The sequence below is a fragment of the Laetiporus sulphureus genome (genome assembly GCF_001632365.1).
Source record: "Laetiporus sulphureus 93-53 unplaced genomic scaffold LAESUscaffold_17, whole genome shotgun sequence".
In the NCBI taxonomy this organism is placed as follows: domain Eukaryota; kingdom Fungi; phylum Basidiomycota; class Agaricomycetes; order Polyporales; family Laetiporaceae; genus Laetiporus; species Laetiporus sulphureus.
Genome location: NW_024468526.1, coordinates 470,358 through 485,892, shown reverse-complemented (window position 1 = coordinate 485,892; position 15,535 = coordinate 470,358). Strand labels below are relative to the sequence as shown.

Here is a 15,535-nt window from a genome sequence, read left to right as displayed (position 1 = left end):
GCCGAGAAGGAGTTCGGGCCGTTGGTCCGCTGGGCGTCATCGACACGAGCGCGACCAGAAGGCGCGGAGGACGACGGGCGCACGCACGTCGAATTTGTCGGCACGCGGCGAGCAACGCACATGGTCACTCGAATTCGTGTCCATGTGACCATCGACGGCTACAGTCCACAGAAGGCGCTCGGTCGTAATGCTTTGCAGGACGTTTTGGCGATGGCGTCCCCGCGTATTCGGACCATTAAGGCGCCCCGAGAACGTCGGGCGACCAGAAGCAGTACGCGAGGAACAAGCGCCAGAGTTTGATAGCCAAGGATCCTGCCAGTGTCGATGATTGGCTCTGAAAAGCGTTTGTGGCTGCGAGCTATGCCGGACTGGTGGAGGTACGGTGATGAGGAACAGTGAGGATGCCCTCGAATGGAGATCCGGTGACTATGCGACCTGATATCATGCAGTCCTGTTTGATAGATACGACCGCAGCCGCTCAATGGGGCGCCTTTGGAGAGGAACATGCGTACCCATGGGCGGCGTTCAGGTTAGAGCCGCGGTATTACCGGCGGACATGGGTAGGAATCGTACGGGTGCTGTTCAATTGTGTAGATAGCCATTGTGCTGAAAGCGGAGACCGCGAGGAGAGCCACGTTGTCCTTGAAAGAATGACGATATCTGTGCAATAGAGGAAGAGATATGCTATTTGCGGAGATTGCATGAACATGAGGAGACAATTTCGAGGGAACTGACTCACTATGGCCCCTGACAATGCCGCCCAGTCAGGCGACGATGCGCCTAGGATACACGTGTGCAGACTTAGCAAGTCTGTCGTAGATTAGGACGTCGTGGGCGCAACTCGTGGCCGCCGAAATGCGGATCGGCTCGGATGGGATGGACGGCGTGGGGAGAGGCGATGGCCACAGGAGCAGCGTGTACGCGTAAATTGATTCTGGCTATCAACGGAACTGCGGTGAGGACGTGCAATGAGGCCAGCAAAGTCCGAGCAAGACAGCATGGCAAGGCTAAGCCATCGATGCGTCATGATCGCGCACGCCCGACCCCCGTATACTTCCGCGAGCGTTCGATCGATGGCTTAGGTCGATTGTGGAGAACGGCAGATGCGGAGAGCTGTACACCTTGGGAACGTCCGGCGAGTGCTTGACCGAGTCGTCGACGGGCCATGCACATGGCTTGAGCTTGCGCTGTCGCTGGCCACTGCGGAGGAGTCAGCTGATCCGCCGCATGAGAGATGACAACCGGAGGTGACCCGCGCAGATTAAGTTGGACAGAGATGTGGCCAGGAGAAACATGCGGCCGTCGATGCGACGAGCTGTGCAACTCCGCATGGGCGGATCCAAGTCAGACGATATTGCATCATCACCTAGGATTGAGCAAGACCGCCGGCGCTGTCATGCTGTGCGGCCTTTGAGCGTGCACCGTGGCTGCAACCGTTGCGTAGTCGGACAGCTTCCGGCACAATAGCGTACCTGCTGCACAGCCAGAATCGGGCAGCGTGGCCGCGTCTCCACGAGAAATGAGACTGCTTTTTTCATGACCCGCTGCCGCGCTTCTGGCCTGCCTGCGTTCGCGGAATATTGAGAGCAGACTCGGCTAGCGTGCAGTGCCCAATTCCGAACTCAAATTCCGCAAGGCTAACGATTCGACCGAGGAAGTGAAGTGGTGAAAAAACACTGCTGCCGGCTCGAAGTTTATCTCAATTGACATCGAACTGCCTAGAAGAGAATAAGGGCAGAAGAGATCCGTGCGCGCTTCCGCTCATTATACCTTGCCCACTCTCTCCTGCACTCGTCTGAACTTCTACCTCGCAGCGCCTGCTCTCTCAGCATACTCCCTGCTTTTCGTCGATTTTTGTGCAACAATGTCCCCCGTGGACGTGCAGGACATGGCCGCCTTCAGCGCGGCCGACGATGATGGTAAGTCCCGCCTGCCTGATTTGGTGATCCACGCGTTGTACCGACCACCACCACCATGGCATGCAGACGGCATGCCCCCGCTCGTCGACGCCCCCCTCCCGCCGATGACATTTACATTTGCGACGGACATGACCCCAATCAGCATCACCGCGGCTCCGTCTGGCTACGAGATGCCCGCGGAGGACACAGCGTCCGAGTTCTCCATCTACTCTCCACCGACCTCGCCCACCCTCGGTGCCATCCGCGTCTCGCACGCAAAGAAGAGGGATGCGTCCTACATCCCGCGCCCCCCGAACGCGTTCATCCTCTTCAGGTCGTCCTTCATCCGCGCCCAGCACATCCCGGGCAAGATCGAGGGAAATCACAGCGCCTTGTCAAAGATCATCGGTACGTCTATCACTGCGCGCCCGCACGGGGCCGGAACGCGGATGCGAATCGCTGATCCAACTGATAGGCAAGTACTGGAAGGCCCTGCCTCGCGAAGAGCGGGAGGTGTGGGAGGCAAAGGCCATCGTCGCGCAGGCGGAGCACCGCAAGAAGTACCCCGACTGGCGCTTCAGGCCCGGCGCGAACGCACTCGCCAAGGTGAAGGATGGACCGAAGAGGAGGAGTAACAGGAAGGGGAGGGGAGAGGCGGAGAAGGAGGAACGCAATCGCGATCAGAGGTGCGCCAAAATAGCAGATTTGCTGGTAGCGGGCAAGACAGGATCCGACCTCGAGGCCGCGATACAAGCGTACGACAGTGCCGTAGGCTTCGAGTCAAAGGTCGAGTCAAAGGTCAAGAAAGAGGTCTGCGCGACCCTCCAAGCCCCAATGCGCGTCGAAGGCGATCCGCCGAGTCTGGCGCGTGCGGCCCCTCAGGTCCATCCTGAAGGCACTTACAGACGCGTCAGCGCGTCAGGTCACCGCTCAAAGACTCCAGATGGCGCGTCGGACGCTCGCTTCAAGGTCCCGCTCACCGCCATGTTCAAGCGCTCCTCATCCGCACCCGCGCATTCCCGCAACAACAGCGTGCAGTTCGACGGTGCCTACGGAGACAATCTTCGCAGCGTCCAGCCTGCTCCACCCTCGCTCCTCGCATCTCCCAATGCAGAGTACAATTTTTCGCCCACGCGCGGACACGAGGGACAGCCTCGTGCAGGAAGTTTTCCCGCTCCCGCTCCGGATGACGCCACGAGCACGGTGCGCTTCGATGGCATGTCTGCGGCGCAGGTGTCCTTGCCGGTGCCGCTCAGTTCGGAGCACCCTCACGGGTTCGGAGATAATGCTGCGCTGTGGAACGAGGTGGGCTCTTGACTATGTAACCGCGCATCACCGCGTCTGAAACCTTTTTTCCCTTCCTTTGATCACTCGTCAGGGTTTCTCGGTTCAGGCGTACGCGAGCAGTCCTGTCCCGTCAGACTGTTGGAGTCCTCCGCTGTCTGCGTTCGAGGCGGACGTCGAAGGCGTGTCAAGTCCCATCCAGTCCCCGCTCTCGCCCGCTTCCAACCTCGGCGAGGGGGATTGCGCTGCGAATTTTGCGGTAACTTCGCCGTTCATGGATCCCTTTGAGAGGTATCAGGTGCCTGTGTGCTCGTCCTACTCGTCGCTGAAGGGCTGGGACGGAGACGCGCTGCCGCAGTGTACCCCGGGCCAGACGTTCTTGGCGGTTCCGTCCGTGTTCCCTCCGTTCGCGGGCGCGATGGGCATGAAGGACGCCTTCGGAGCCGATATCTTTCCTGCGGACGCCAGTTGGCAGGGCAAGATTGGTGTCGGCGTCGTCACGCACGAGCATGCGTTTTGTCAGTGGGACAGTCCGAGCGATCTCATGGATTTCCAGCAGTTTGTGCCGGGTCTGCAGGAGGTTGATGGTCGCCTGGACAACCGTTTCTATTACTATTGACGACCTTGGACGGAGTTCAGCGCCTTCCGAATCGTCTGCGTTATCTCGGAGCCGCTACCCATAGACTGCCTCGGATCCTCTCATGCTCTATATGTTAGCTGCGGAAGACTCAACTCTTCCATCGGACCCTGTGTACCTCGTATTGTTCCCAATCCAAGAGATTCAACTCTCTCGACGTTATTCTTCCTCCTTGACGACTATCTATGCATCGTCCAATGCACATCCTCCTCGCTGTGGATCCGTCCAATTGTGCAAGTGTTCTTTGGATATCTCATTGGCAACTGAATCTCTGTAACTCCCCCTTTCCCGGCGCCGTCTCCCTCCATCTGTTATCACTAGCACGACAATTCCATGTATCCGCGCCCTCCGTTATCAGAATCTCCATATGCACAAGTCGTAAATAGCCCAATCATACTCTGGATATTCTCATGGTGAGTTTCCGGTCTAATTCCGACAGTCGAGCAGTGCGCTTACCGGATCTATGCTACGTATACAGTAAAGATAAACTGTGATTTACGTACCCAGTCACCACTTTCCCGATTCACCTCGGAGATGATGTTGACGTCAATACATGAAATCGTTTAAATTCTGAGACCGACCGCTTCCTTACAGCGGCATGCTCATTCTATCGCCTGTCATCCCGCTGAGCCGGGGCAGGTTGACTCGCTACAGGTATTCAATCTCCCACGCGGATTTGTCAGCTGATTGCTGATCTAGGCACCTCCCACTCTATATGCTACTGGTGTACGGTGAGCCTCGAGACTTTGGGGTACGTGTTGTCCGCTTGGTTGGAAGGAAGGATCGGAGCGCTTTTCGATGCGACTATTGAGGTGCATGGCGCAGGGAGCAACATTAAGCGGACGCGCCTGTCATGTTTATGCAGCCGTTGCATCTTGCTTCGACTCCATGATCGGAATGTCTGACTCTCGATATGTGCATGGCGCTGGAGGCCGGGCTCGAAGCAGAAGCTTGAGTTGATGGCTCCGCTAAGGGCAGATATTCTCACCCATCAGAACGCGGACACACGGGCGGCTCGGGATTGGTCCCATAGACGTGGCACTGAACTCCTCGCCAGCCGGGTCGGGAAATGTTCGATTTCACGCGAGAATCTCGTCACCTGGATCACTGCCCGAGCACGCCGCCAGATGGCCTTTCCTCAGGTCATTACCTTCTGTACGATGCTTCTAGTGGCTTTCTTCGGGGACTTCTCTGTCGCCGCGAGGCGTCTTGGTCGTCGGTGCTTGCAGTTGCGATTCGGAGTACCGGTTGCAGGTAAGTGGCGATTACTTATTGTGCTCGCCGGAGCTCAGGCCTGGACACTACCGATGGCACGAGGAGAGCGATGGTGGAGCGCTGATCGCGACGGATTGCATTGAGGGCGGTTGGATCCAGAAGGTCTGGTCTGGACAGCGCGGCCAACGCATACGATTGACGTTCATTTCAGCACCTTCCATATCGCAGAAGGGGGTCTGGGTCTCACGCAGCCCATATGCAAGGTCTACGCCAGGAACTGATTCCGCAAATCGTCACAGGGATCTCGGACTTTTACTCGGTGATTCGTGAGGCGTGATGCATGATGCACGCCAGTGGGTGATATCGCTCGTCGCCGCAATGCAACTTGTGATTTGCGAGACTAGCGTCGGTGTCGGTATTGCCTAGGTGATGCGAATTAGTGTGGTGGGTGCGTTTCGGAATACGCTGTTGCCACGATCGTCGAACATGAACTGCTGCTGACCTAAAATGAAGGAAGCACCTGCCACTAGCTCCGCGGCAACTCGAGAAAGATGGTTCTCACAGTAGAGTTCAGTATGACGGCGCACCGCCGACCGCGCAGAATTGGCGTCAGTCCCTCTATGTATACCCTTGTATTTTTCGGCACGATTATGGAGCTACTGCGTCCCGAATCCTCCCCGGAGTGCTTGTTGCAATTCACTCAGAGGCGCTTATCAGACGCTCCTGCGCTAGACCCTCGAGGGACGCGTGCTCTGCGCTGCGACAGAAGGAACATGCGGGTATGTTTTGAGAAGGATATTTAGGGTCTTCGTTACTGAGAAGGGAATTGAATCGTTTAAGAATCCTCTACTCTTTCGACTCCACGGCGCCAGTCAGCATGCGAGGTGGAGTCACGCTCAGAGCTTAGGAAGCGATCCGATGTGCCCATTACGGCATTCGGGATGCTCGCTACGGCGAACGGTGCGGACGTCGTGGACCTCTCCTCTCACAAAGTAAGTCATCTTTCTTCGAGTTCTGACGTGCGAGGCTGCCCAGGCCAAGATAGTCCAGGCACTTTGATAACGGCGTTGATGGTGCAATTATCCGAAGCGGAGCTTGTCGACGGGATTTTGACGACCTCAGCATATGGAACTCGTTGTAATTGGTGCGCTAGTCTTGCTTATTGTTCTCGCTTCCCATGTATTCAAAAACAGGGTCGCAGTTCTATACTCAGGGTGGTCCGTCGAGCATCGCTGTCAATTGACGAATGCCAGCCTCTCGGTGCAGTATCTGAGCGCACAGGCATTCGCGGCTCAGGCTGCATGGCACAATCTCTCAACACCAGCCACTGTCAGCATCATATACGTCTGGCTGACATTGACAGCATCAGGTCGAGACGGACCTAACTATCCCTTGGCACAGACACGGGATGCACGGTGGCGACCTGTCCGCTCGGAACCTTTCTTCCATATTGGATGTCTCACAAAGATGGCAAGCCTTGACGGTCATTCTGCGGGTATGGCGCGGTCAATCACTGGTAGCGTGCTTTTCCAAGGTTGGTATTTGAGTTAGTTCGGGCTTTCCTCGCACATGAGGTGCATGAGCTACACAAGTTCTGAAATGACACGGTACCTTGTGAGTGATCAAGTCGTTCGACCTGGACCTTGTGCCATTCATTGGATGTGGCGTCAGCAATTCATCTGCTCATCTGCAACCGCAACTCTATAGCTTTCTCCACACAGTCACCCGAGGCGATGCTCCGGTTCGTCACGGGCGAAGCTTCGATTATTCTGCAAGTTTTTCACTCATATGCACTGTATTAGTACGCGAAGTCACGGGAATGGCACAGCGCACATGCGTATGATATATGTATGTAATAAAGTCGCTCTTCAAGTATCTGAATAGTGTTCATGACACGATGTATAGCCAGCGGATCATAGAATCATCATCATCAAATGAACGGATCGAACGTGGCCTTCATGTCACTCCGTTCTGCTCCTTTCATTCTGTGCGGAACCCCACATTGGACTCAGTTGAGGAGTCAATATGAACTTACTGGGTGCGAAGCCATGAGGAACGTTTAGCGTTCATAACTTTCCACCTTGATCGCAATGGATTCCCTCGCTCAGATCCGAGACCATTCAGGAAGAAACTTCCCTCATTGACTCAACACATGCGCGCGTAATTGGACTCCCCTTCCATACTACCATATGCATACCAACCACGCCTGGCTGGCACGTCAGCCCACGCCGGCCACACGACATAGCCTATCCGCTGCGAGAAGGATTGGTACACGTCTATTCGCCTCCGCCGCGTTCTCTAAAACGTATTCCCTGACGCGTCCGAATCATATGGGCCCTCCTTCTCTCCCACTTTCCTTTCATCCTGCCTCTTATGCACGGCAGTTCAGGCGCGAAGGTCCGCCCGATACCAGGTTAGCACAGATACCATCCCCACCTTGGGTCTCCCGCAGCGCCATATCGCCGAAGCTCACGCCTACAATCATGCACGCATTCACGACTCGCACGCCAGATGTGAACGACAAAGGAGAAATGTCCAAGGCAGGGAATACATACGGGAATCGGATTATAGGGTAAATACATCGCGCTGCATCATTTCTCACATCACAAAGCCTAGAGCTCTGCAGTGGCGCGGCCGATGTTCTCCTCGGCCTTCTTGAACGCCCCGAGGATGTTCGCCTTGATCTTAAGCTCGTCAAGCTTCGCCGGCGCGAGCGTGCGCTTCTGCAGGATAGATGCGAGTCTGCGGGGGACAGCCGAAGCCAGGATGAACTGCTAGCTCCGCGGCATAGGGAGTAGGGAAAGGGGGCCACGTACCGCTTCGTCTCCTTCTCGACGTACTCGTCGCTGCCATTGACGACCTTTTCCATCACGCGCACGTAGTGGCTCGCATGGGGGCCAAAGGTCGCCGCAAGCTCAGATGCATCCTTGAAGATCGCGTCCCGCGCAGCACCTGTTGCAGCGAAGAACTGCGACGCGAGCGTATCGAATTCGGGCAGACGACCAGCCTGTGCAGGACAATGTGTCAGGCAAGGTCAGGTGGGCGAGAGGAGGAAGCGACGTACGAGCTCGGTGAGACCACCGCCCGGCGCGCGCTGCGTGCCGCATTTCTCATTCAGGAACTCAACAAATGCCTCCTCGGATCGACCGCCCTCGTAGTCCTGAGGTTCATCTGGAGAGGAGAAAATTTATCAGTACTGAGGATTCTGGTCAATTTCTTTCAATGGCGCTCACCCTTGTGGCCCTTCGGGAAGAACTTGATCGTGGGGAAGCTCTTGATGCCGTACTTCTCCGCGAGCGGCTTGTTGTGCGCAGCATCTGCGTCAATGTTGGCGATGATGCACTGTGCAGCTTATGAGCAACCACTTCGTATCTCGCACAAGCACAACACCGCATACCGTCGACTCGGCAACGAAGTCCTTGGCAACTATAGAAAAACAATCAGTCTTCGGTTATCTCAAACAAAGCAGACTGGTACACACCGTCGTCCCAGGTCGGCTTCAGGCGCTTGCAGTGCCCGCACCACGGCGCCGTGAATGAAACAATTACATCGCTGTCAGAATCCTACAAGGCGCGTTGATAAAGGCCAAGGTACATGAATAGAATGACGATCAACCCACCAGAACGACTTCATCGAAGGTGCTGATATCGAGGATCTGGTAGGCAGGCGGCGGCGGAGGTTTAACGCTGGACTTGACACCAGATTTCGAGGTGATACTATGGTAATAGTGATCAGTGTCAGCTCAGTAGAGATGGCATAGAGCGGATGTAGCAGTGACAGCAGACAATGCGACATTTGATTCCGCAGCAGCACTGCATTGCACAGCGGCAGCTGTCCAGGAGTGTCAAAGCCAGCATAATGTAGTTCCTGAGCTCCCCATTTCTGAAGCGCAACCGGCATTCTATCGTGGAAGTGAGAATAGACCACTCACAAGTTCGCAAGCGAGTCAAAGTCACGGGCGCCCTCATACTTCTCCGGCTCGCCACCATCAGCATTGAACCATTTCAAGGCTGAACAACAAAAGACCCTCATCAATCCTTCAAATCACTTGCTAAGCAGGCATTACACTCACTGGGGAATCCTGTAACGCCATATTTCTGCCCCAGCGGCTTGCCAACGCCATCCGCATCCACCTTAGCAATGACGACCTTGTCCTTCGCATGTGCGAAGGAATTTGCAACCTCCTCATATACAGGGGCAAGGTTCTGATACACTTGAGGTCAAAGAGAGATCCTGGAACAATGCGGTGACCGACATACCTTACAGTGGCCACACCATGGCGCAAAGCTGCGCGCAAGCTCACATCAGCGATATACTTCACTTTCAGTGGTTTGAGATACGCACAACTCGACAAGGGCAGGCTTTCCCTGCCCGACGACCTCGTCGAAATTGTCCGGGACAAGGTCGATCACATTGGACGCGAGCGCCCCGCCGACTGTAAGTGCCGCCGCGAACAGCGAGAAAACAAGCTTCATGATGACTACTTTTCAGCGGCAGCAGTCAAGTTGGTTGAGTGTCGACGGAGGAAGAAAATCAAGAAGGGATTATGCAAGCAAGACAGAAAGAGAGACGGTTGATATGTGTTTTCCGGAGTGCAGACGTGGAGATTTGGTCGCAGTGCTGTTTGCTGACTAAGGGACATGCCCGACCCCGCACCGTGACAAGTCCGTGACAGACGCGCCAAGTCACACTGCGCGAGACGGGGTCGGGTTGTTTCCAGCTCTGATGCTGTTTCGACTAAAAACTCTCGAGACTTCCTCTGGGCGCGATGTAGCTGATTTCTGGCAGGGGCTTAACGTAGTCGTGCAAAACGATGCGTCTGTGTATCTGCAAATCGGACGGAGTTGAAGGACTTCTGTCTCGGGAAAACCGGCATCAGCATTGCCAGCATGCCCTCTGGTGCTTTTTTCCTTGCGTGTGCATTACAAGAAGGCCTGTATGCAGGAAGCTCTACGGAGGTCTTTTCAAATGATGGTTGTAAACCATTTGCATGGACAGCCGTGCACTGACGAGCACTGATACATTTCACAAGGTTGCACTTTTCTGCTCTCCATTCCCAAGGTCGCCTTTTTCAGAATCACCTGCGGGGTGCTGATGCATGATCCGCGCTCAGCAGAGCTTCAGCTTTTCGCTCGCGAAGAACGTGTACACATGCATGTCAGTGCAACCTTTGACGGGACTGACTGATTCTTCGAAAGGCTAGTGTTCTCGCCGTCCTTCCATTCTGCTCGACTGGTCGGAAGGCGGGTTGGATCCGATATGCACTGATTATGAAGTGATGGCGCTGGTCACGCTGAGGAATGACCTCGATGAGTCCTGAAATACAAGAAGGTTCACAATGCCAGTTAATTGGCCTGCTTCGGACGTGGTACAGCGCATGATAGCGCGCCGTTCGCCACAATGAAACACACCGTCAACACCGAGCCTTTCAACGTAGTCGTCAACGTCCTCTTTATGATGCTCACACCGCAGCCTGTCCGCGGGAGTGCAAACTCGGTGACCTTGAACACCTATACAATGTTGCTGTGGAACGTGCTCTCGACGAGGTCGAAGGTCGATGTTCCCAAAGTCGTGCTCCATCATTGCTTGTTTGCACTGTTCACGAGATGCCGACACAGCTGAGCTTCTGCACGCTCGCATGAGATCTTATAGTTCTCTTTGCTCCTCGGGAAGATGCATGTTCCTCACGTCGGCGCCTCCACCCGCGAAGACAAGGGCTATATGCTACAGCGCAATTGGGGCCGCGTCTGCAACGTTGAAAGATATGCACTGTCCGAAGATCCTCTTAACGCCAAGATGAGTGTCTCAACCGTCTCACTCACTTCGTAGGATACAGACTCCACGTTTTGCCTTCAGGTCAGTCATATCGCACGGCGTCCTGTCTGAGGGTTTGCTCCCTGGGCCCTGCTTGTTCCATCGCGCTATGGTACTCTTCAGTTTCTTTGCCTGAAGAGCGTCAGTCATTGAATCGCCATCATAGAGAGCTTTTGATAACCGATGAGACAACTATACCGATTTGCATCGTAAGGAACGTACATAGGACATAGGGCACGAGTACGAACCAAACATATGGTAACGAAGAAGAAGTACTCACATCCCGTCAAGAGGGTCTACGAAGTGTAGGGAGGACTCGATGTCTGCAGATTTGAAATAGGCATCTACACGTTCACCTATTTCGGTCGCCACTCTCGCAAAAGACTTCCTGGATCCATCTCTCACAATACGCCACCACGTACTCTCAGACTGGCAACCGTCATATCGGCCATCGCACCAGCTGTCGCGCTCCAAAGAAGGATAGTGTTCTAAAGCGATGTAACGCAAAGATGAGGTGACATTGGTCAGGAGGGTGGGTATATCTTGCAGGACTTGTCGATCAGCGCGGGACGTGCAGCATATGCGGATGCAAGTGATGCCCAAACTGCTCATATACGTGGACATTTGCCACTACAAGTAAAATGTCAGCGAGGAACTGCAGCGGATATGTTCGAGGACCTGACCTTCCAATATTCGAGCAGCTCTATATGCGTAGCTGGGGAGGACCTCTCGTCGCGCTTGAGAATCACCACGAGGTAATGCAATCTCCCTCTCATACTATCCGCCACTGTCCTCCAGAATTTGCCGTTCATATGCGGGTTGCATGTCAACTCGAGTATGACGGGTGTCGTGAGTTTCACTATGGACAGCGCAGTTTCCCGTATTATACGCGCACGGAGATCGATGCCCATCGCCAAATATCGCACCCGGCAAGTCACCACCCAAGGCACAAATATCGCACCCGGCAAGTCAGATGTGATATTGCCCATATCGAGGAAATCCAAATGCGTCCAGCATGGGTTGTCGGCATGTGAGCGAAGAGTAGACGTAACTCCTTGTAAACGAATCCTCTTCACATTCGGGAATGCAAAGCAAAAAGTTGACATCGGTAGATTGCAATTTGTAATGGAAAGATGCTGAAGGGCCAGCCATTGTGAACATGACGCGGGGGCCAACAAAAGGCTAGCCTGCCCCGACGACATCGTGAATTGCTCAACCACGCTTCCACTGGCAATTGCTGGTCTTTGGACATTGGAGAAGAGGGAAGGGAGGTCTTCATCCGCAGTGAAGAACCTCATGAACTGCAGGCACAAGCTGCGAGGCCTAGAGGACAGCCTCTCGATCACTGCCATGGATTTCGTCCCTATGCCTTCGAGTTCAAGCCGGGTCAAACTTCGCAGTGCTATCAGAGCATCAACAAACTTTGGTTCACTCCACACAATCCACTCAATGCGACCGAGCTGCAAGCATTGGATCATCATCGAGGAAGGATGCAGGAGCACGTCCACGATTTGATTAGCAACGGCCTGCTCGGCATTATCCAGAGCAGAGCCACCAATCCGCAGTTCTCGCACGTAGGCCAAGCGATTCGTAGGATCCCGTAGCAAGAGCGTGCACACTTCTGCAACATGTTCGGGGTGCTTGAGAGTGATCACGCGATATACTTGTTGCATAGCAAGTGTATGGATCTGTTTGGTGGTAAGAGAAAGCCAGAAGGCATGCTTTGTCGAGAGAAACGACAGAAGATAGGTGAGCACATCGGCATTCAGCGAGACCAAGGTCATTCTGGAGGTCGAGACAGAGAATTGGGAAAGGGAAAGATTTCGAATCGATGCCGTAGAGTTGTCAAGGACTTTGATGAACGATGCTCGCGAGAACGCGAGCAATGTAGTGGTCGACCAGTTAAAGAACAACTGGTGAAGTAAGTACGACCGTACGAGCCAGGGTGATGAGCAGCAGACCCGGATGAGCTTATGTTGGAATCAGTGTACGGTCCAAGTTGTACTGTCACGCAGCGTGGTCGACAGGCACAGGCAAAGAGCTATTTTGGGCCTCACGGCCGCTCGCAAGCTCGTGAGGAGCTTTCAGCGCAGAAATTTCACTCGCCCAGACAGATCGTCAGTGGCTTCATACAAGACACTGAAAGTCAGAGCTGTCAGATTTGCGACTGCAAGAGCAGGCGACGAGAACATACGACCCAGTTCACGCTGTCGTGAATCGCGATGATCAACTGAGTGCTGAGCGCCGAATATTGAATATTTGAATCTTCGATGAAGGGCCTGAGCGCAGTTTCCGTGCTCTGGGCTCGGACTAACCTTCGTAGCGAGGGCAGAGGAGACAGTAGACGTCGCGCGTTGGGCCTAAAGGCGCACGTCAGGGTCGAGGGAAAGGATGGAATGTCAGCGCCCTGGGTCTTCTCCCGTGTGAATGATCATCGATGCATCAATATTGATATCGCATTCGTGTACGCGTTGCGTACTACACCGTCAGGGCTTCAAGTATTACTAGGGCCGTCGGTCAATTGATGATTGAGTAAGATAGTTCGCAATGCCTTGAGTATGGCATAGCACCGCATGTCATAGGTCCGAGCGCATGGATGCTCAGCGCACAATTACAATTCCTCGTGAACGTGAAGCTAGGAGAATCATAGATGTACCATAGTCCGACGAACAGAAAGCAGAGTTAGTGGCAATACACATGCGTCCATGAGTTTCTGGTACATGGCGATACATCAAATGGCGAGGTTATATTCATACTCGCTGCTGACACTCTGCGAGATCCAGAGCACAACGGCCGATAGCATGAGCGCGACGTTCTGCGAGACGTTCGCGTAGCCGTAGTACGTGTACTGTTCCGTGTACTCTGGGAGGATGTATTTGAGCACAAGGATTGTCTGCCAGCGCCATACAGGTGGGAGCCATCAGATAAGGAGGAATGCACAATCTGTTTATGTACGCACCACACTGCCCGCAAGTCCACCAGCCATAAGCGCGAACCCAATGAACAGGATCAGGCGCGCCCGCCAGACTGCCCCGCTGTCGCCAAACCCCTCCTCTCCGCGCACCCTGTCCTTGTCAATGAGGTTGACGACAAGCATTCCAAGTAGAGAGCAGATTCCAGGGACCCAGTCGACGAAGGTGACGTGCACGGGCGGCGGGATGTCCGGCTCGCCATATGGTGAGTGTGCATGTGCGGAGAGGATGGCGGCGTCAAGGAATGTCCAGTTCGCGAGCGCAAACTGCCGTCATAGAATCGCAGGTCACATTGCAAAGAGGATGTGAAGCCGCGTGTCAGTCGGTACGCCTGCTGGGAACGACTGCGCACGTACGAGGCCACCCGCGAGGTAAATCCCAATAGTGCGTCTGTGCTTCCCAATGTTGAGGGCAGGGAAGGGATTCAGGCAGACCCGGCGAGGATCGTAGTTCGCTCGGGGGAGAGACATGGCGGTAATAGCAAGAGTCAAGGTACTGAATGGTGCGCAATTTGGAGAGGAGGCGATAGCCTGGAGACGAGCCTGGCGGAGATGGGGCGTGGGAACATAGTCCGGGATGAACGCTCGGGCGTCTATTCGTGCAGGTACAGACGCTTGACTCTGCGCCATTACTCTGCGCCATGAATGCATGAAGTAGTATGAAACAATGGGGATATCGACGGGTTGTGATAAAAACGGGCTTATATTAGTAAGAGCTTACGTTTAATGCGGAATTTAAGAGGACGCAATACACGTTATGCTCCCGCATCGGGGTAGCGTAGACAGCGGGAACGCATCCGAGCCCACGGGTGACCTGGCAACACCCTAACGAGCTGAACGTTATTTTTATCCATGTGTGTCAAATTTGAATTATATGGCTTCTGTGTATGACACATGATGTCGTCTCTACGGAGATATAAACGTTGAACTTGACCATCATCTGCTTCGAAAGCTGCAGAATTATACACAATTTTACAGTTGGCTCCATTGATAGCGTGAGGTAATTTCTATAATATTGGATGATATCTCTGGAGTGTCTTCTGTATCATGCTTATCTGAATATTATGCAAAGCTCCAAGACGCTAGGGCCGGAAGCCTGTGTCCCTTCCACTGACGCGTGTGATCCCGTGACCGCGCGTTAATGTTCTCATTGTGACCTTCCAAAAAGCGCATGCTGCTGCGTCCTGTTGAGCCGATGCAATCATGGTATGTTTTTCTTGCTTGGATTACTGAGCACTGGTTTGGTCGGAGAGATATCTGCATGGAGCAATGAGTTCTTAACATCACCAGACACCGAAACTGATGTCGTGATGATAGTCCTGGATTAGTGGTCGCGGCCTTTGCATCCTACATCTAGGACTTAGCGGGAGAAGGCGAGACCCGTGCACACATGTCATAAGCACTCTTGCAAATTCGGTTGACTTCAGGAACAGAGAGAAGGTGCAGCTTGCCCGCAGTCGATCGAGGTTCTCATTTCAAAAGCTTCAACGACAGAGCACACGTTGATTATATGCCAGCTATCGAGAATTCATTATGGAGGACTACGACGATTCAATTTACGCCTGCTCAGGATGGCGAGGTCAGGTCGGAGACCTAGATGAAGCTGGCGTGGATTGGTCCTCTCAAGTGCGGGGTCGCATCGTGGAGGTGGTTGTGTTGTATAACAACGCGCGATTCACGACAAGTAAGCCATTCTTTGGTGGCAAATCTATCTGG

General features: G+C 54.1%; 5 protein-coding genes across 5 annotated transcripts; 2 read left to right on the top strand and 3 right to left on the bottom strand.

Moving 5' to 3' along the window:
• Window positions 1-1,888: 1,888 nt before the first annotated feature.
• Window positions 1,889-3,801, top strand: LAESUDRAFT_652015 (uncharacterized protein; the record flags this gene model as incomplete). The annotated part of the gene is made up of 3 exons (XM_040904326.1): window positions 1,889-2,306; window positions 2,374-3,203; window positions 3,292-3,801. The coding sequence occupies 3 exons, from the start codon at window positions 1,889-1,891 to the stop codon at window positions 3,799-3,801; spliced, it is 1,758 nt and encodes a 585-aa protein (XP_040764851.1).
• Window positions 3,802-5,793: 1,992 nt separating this feature from the next.
• On the top strand, window positions 5,794-7,098 carry LAESUDRAFT_134254 (uncharacterized protein). The gene is made up of 6 exons (XM_040901299.1): window positions 5,794-5,813; window positions 5,875-6,178; window positions 6,236-6,568; window positions 6,742-6,775; window positions 6,837-6,882; window positions 6,940-7,098. Exons 2-6 carry the CDS (start codon window positions 6,160-6,162, stop codon window positions 6,970-6,972), a joined length of 465 nt encoding a protein of 154 aa, XP_040764850.1. The 5' UTR covers window positions 5,794-5,813; window positions 5,875-6,159; the 3' UTR covers window positions 6,973-7,098.
• Window positions 7,099-7,185: 87 nt separating this feature from the next.
• LAESUDRAFT_678661 (protein disulfide isomerase) lies at window positions 7,186-9,732 on the bottom strand. Its single transcript, XM_040905685.1, has 12 exons — window positions 9,379-9,732; window positions 9,294-9,321; window positions 9,107-9,239; window positions 8,966-9,044; window positions 8,654-8,750; window positions 8,516-8,597; window positions 8,432-8,460; window positions 8,268-8,376; window positions 8,099-8,205; window positions 7,851-8,041; window positions 7,590-7,776; window positions 7,186-7,533 (listed from the first exon to the last, which is right to left on the bottom strand). Exons 1-11 carry the CDS (start codon window positions 9,507-9,509, stop codon window positions 7,647-7,649), a joined length of 1,116 nt encoding a protein of 371 aa, XP_040764849.1. The 5' UTR covers window positions 9,510-9,732; the 3' UTR covers window positions 7,186-7,533; window positions 7,590-7,646.
• Window positions 9,733-10,794: 1,062 nt separating this feature from the next.
• LAESUDRAFT_132873 (uncharacterized protein) lies at window positions 10,795-12,722 on the bottom strand. The gene is made up of 4 exons (XM_040901295.1): window positions 11,532-12,722; window positions 11,129-11,478; window positions 10,857-10,980; window positions 10,795-10,803 (listed from the first exon to the last, which is right to left on the bottom strand). Exons 1-3 carry the CDS (start codon window positions 12,630-12,632, stop codon window positions 10,968-10,970), a joined length of 1,464 nt encoding a protein of 487 aa, XP_040764848.1. The 5' UTR covers window positions 12,633-12,722; the 3' UTR covers window positions 10,795-10,803; window positions 10,857-10,967.
• Window positions 12,723-13,579: 857 nt separating this feature from the next.
• Window positions 13,580-14,290, bottom strand: LAESUDRAFT_652125 (UPF0220-domain-containing protein; the record flags this gene model as incomplete). Its single annotated transcript, XM_040904335.1, has 3 exons — window positions 13,580-13,741; window positions 13,808-14,086; window positions 14,177-14,290. 3 exons carry the CDS (start codon window positions 14,288-14,290, stop codon window positions 13,580-13,582), a joined length of 555 nt encoding a protein of 184 aa, XP_040764847.1.
• Between the last annotated feature and the right edge of the window lie 1,245 nt (window positions 14,291-15,535).

Bases quoted from the DNA above. Each gene is read 5' to 3' on its own strand.
- LAESUDRAFT_134254 (XM_040901299.1), top strand. The intron at 6,569-6,741 runs GTTGGTATTTGA...GCAACTCTATAG, and splicing joins TGGTAGCGTGCTTTTCCAAG to CTTTCTCCACACAGTCACCC. The intron at 6,883-6,939 runs GTATGTAATAAA...CACGATGTATAG, and splicing joins CGCACATGCGTATGATATAT to CCAGCGGATCATAGAATCAT.
- LAESUDRAFT_678661 (XM_040905685.1), bottom strand. From the start codon at position 9,509: ATGAAGCTTGTTTTCTCGCTGTTCGCGGCGGCACTTACAGTCGGCGGG. The intron at 8,598-8,653 runs GTGGGTTGATCG...CGCGCCTTGTAG, and splicing joins CCTTCGATGAAGTCGTTCTG to GATTCTGACAGCGATGTAAT. The intron at 8,377-8,431 runs GTATGCGGTGTT...TAAGCTGCACAG, and splicing joins ACTTCGTTGCCGAGTCGACG to TGCATCATCGCCAACATTGA.
- LAESUDRAFT_132873 (XM_040901295.1), bottom strand. From the start codon at position 12,632: ATGACCTTGGTCTCGCTGAATGCCGATGTGCTCACCTATCTTCTGTCG. The intron at 11,479-11,531 runs GTCAGGTCCTCG...TTTTACTTGTAG, and splicing joins AGCTGCTCGAATATTGGAAG to TGGCAAATGTCCACGTATAT.